Source organism: Ipomoea nil, unplaced genomic scaffold (genome assembly GCF_001879475.1).
Source record: "Ipomoea nil cultivar Tokyo-kokei standard unplaced genomic scaffold, Asagao_1.1 scaffold1568, whole genome shotgun sequence".
NCBI classification, from domain to species: domain Eukaryota; kingdom Viridiplantae; phylum Streptophyta; class Magnoliopsida; order Solanales; family Convolvulaceae; genus Ipomoea; species Ipomoea nil.
The window spans coordinates 614,559-617,193 of NW_017617996.1; the positions used below are offsets into that span (position 1 = coordinate 614,559).

A 2,635-nucleotide genomic window follows, 5' to 3' on the forward strand; every position below is an offset into this window, starting at 1 on the left:
AGTGGTTGTAAAATCATTTTGAATATTGTTGAAACCATCTAAGACATAAAGTTATGCATTGCCAAAATTACGGACAATCGAGTTCAAAATTATGCCTTGCAAAAGTTTCTACACTTTTCAACAAAATAAAAAATAAAAAATAAATAAATAAATCAGCCGGTTCAGTCGGCTAGGCGGTCCAGACGGCCGCCTAGACGCGATTTTTGCAACACTGCTTACTAGTAACAGAGCGAGACCAGGCTCCCTGTGCATAGTGAGTAAAAGAGGTGTGTGGGTTCTCACCTATTATCACAATTCACAAGTAAATCATGAAAATGTTGAAGAAAATAGCAAACTATTCACTACCAATATCATGGTGATACAAGTAAACCATGAAAATGTCGAAGAAAATAGCACCAGCAATAATATCATTCCTTTTCTCAAATAGAAATGAATGCAATCCCAAGTTATATTGTACAGAGCCAGATGCCAGCAAATATGCCGCTAGTATATTATATGAAGGATAAAACTAAATAGGTTAATGCTGTATGGATTGAGTCAAGTATATGCAACTCAATTTATTGCAGAGAAGGCATGCATTCATCATCTTCATCATGTTCATGGTGCAATCAGAACTCAAGCTTTTTGCACAAGTCCCTGTCAATGCTTATGACTTTCCTTGCAGTCTTCCTGGGAGCAGCAGGGCAAGTTTCAGCAATTCCAGTTAAGAGCGGTAGAGAAGAAGGCGGTGGAGAAGAAGGCGTGCTACCTCCATCAGAATCAGAATCAGAATCAGAAACTTGATTCGGGATCCCAGCAAGAAACTCTTCAGTATGTTTCGAAACAACAATTCGCAGCAGCATTCTGTACAACCTTCCCATCAGCAGTTCATCACTGGTCATAGCATCCACACTAAAATAATTCTCAGTACAGCCTTCGAAATTCAGCACACGGATACAGTCTTCGAAATTCAGCATACGGGCAACTCCAGTCTTTTTCAGACAAAGAGGCGCCCGGAGAAGCTCTTCGGGTCCAGGAGCAAAAGGATCAAAGACACTCTCTTTCGGAGTGCGGGGACTGTCACCGCCATTTGAGGGAAGGATGCCATCCTGAGAACTGAAGGAAACAGCCTTGGGAGGGCAAGAAATTGGGGACACAAAAGCAAGTGCATACTCCCCAGTCTCCTGCTTGAGATCAGGAGTTGCAGGAACTATGGAATCAGCTGGCTTTTTGGCCAATTTAAGCATCTCACCAGCAGCAGCTTCATCAGTGGTAACAGAATTACCAAGATTCAATTTTTCAAGGTTTTGCCCCTTGCTTGACACATTGCTGTTAGCCTCAGCATCCATAGTAACAATTCTTAACAACAGATAGCTGCCAGCAACCATATATGGAAAGAAAAAAAAAACAATAATTGAAACCCTAAACATATGTAATTTGGGGAAAATGACAATTAAGGAAATCCCAAAAGCAAAGTCAAAAAAGTATAGGGGAAATTGGAAATTTCGACTTTCAAGTAAAGAAATAAACTAAAAGAAAAAATAAATAAAAACACAAACACAGAGTCAGATAACCCACTAGACTGCAACAATTACGATGAGAACATTAGGCATCAATCACCAAAAAAAAAAAAAAAACTAAAAAAAAAAAAAAATTAAACAATTTCCTTTATTTCAAAAACTGATCTAATTTCGAAGATTAATAATCTGGTAATTTTTCTCCTCAAAAAAATAATCTGGTAATTTTGATTTATATTTTAAGATATACTTCAATCAAAATTATGAGTTATCGGTTTAGAAATAAGTAAAATTAATTAAAGAATAATGATTTTAAGTAAAAAATTAATCAGAGTATCAGATTAACAATCAAAACGATAAACATGACAGATTAAATTAAAAAAGGGAGTAACAACAACAAAACAAAGCTGCTCAAGTGTTCTACTAAATTTTATCACTAAAATAGGGGAAAAAATTAAAAATCGTACTTCAGTAAACACAGGAAATGCAGCCAGGCAGAATGGATTAGCGGTTTCCTTTATATAGAGTGAGGCTAAGCTTTTAACCAAAAAAAAAAAAAAAGAAAAAAAAAACGGGGTAAAAAAATTAAAGAACCTACGCAGAACGAATGCTAACAGACAAAAATGGAGGCGGTTCCCTTATATAGAGTGATTCAAAGCTTTTGTGTGAAAAATGAGGAAATTCATAGAAGCTACGAAGAAAGAAACAGAAGGAGTATACCTTTCGCCGCCGATATAATTAACAGTGATCAGAAAGCACCGCGACGGAGACGCTCGCTCCGATCGAAGCACGGTGGCGGCAGATGAGGAGGTGGTGGTGGAGAGGTTTGGGGGGAAATGGGAAAATGGAGGAGGGAAATGCTGAGCTTAAGCGAGGGAATAAAAATTGTTTTCCGCCTTGGTTTATATTGCTCCTGGGGTACATGGTAAAATTACCCTTTACCCCCTCAAATTGACGAGTGTTGCAAAACAATACCATTGTTTTTATCTTTTGTCAAATTACCCCTTACCCATCATTTTACTTGGCCCACAATGCGAAATCCTTCGCCCCTAAGGACCCCACACTCGAATCTGATAAAATAATAGATGAATAAGTTGTTGTTATTCGGCCATTATTAGGTTAGAAAATTATTGTCTGGT

The 2,635-nt window shown here is 37.6% G+C and overlaps 1 protein-coding gene across 1 annotated transcript; it reads right to left on the reverse strand.

Annotated features, from left to right (window-relative positions):
• Window positions 1–390: 390 nt before the first annotated feature.
• On the reverse strand, window positions 391–2,362 carry LOC109189875 (unknown protein 1-like). The gene is made up of 2 exons (XM_019340498.1): window positions 2,217–2,362; window positions 391–1,353 (listed from the first exon to the last, which is right to left on the reverse strand). The coding sequence occupies exon 2, from the start codon at window positions 1,326–1,328 to the stop codon at window positions 609–611; it is 720 nt and encodes a 239-aa protein (XP_019196043.1). The 5' UTR covers window positions 1,329–1,353; window positions 2,217–2,362; the 3' UTR covers window positions 391–608.
• Window positions 2,363–2,635: the final 273 nt, after the last annotated feature.

Excerpts from the sequence above, each read along its gene's own strand:
- LOC109189875 (XM_019340498.1), bottom strand. The coding sequence starts at position 1,328 with ATGGATGCTGAGGCTAACAGCAATGTGTCAAGCAAGGGGCAAAACCTT.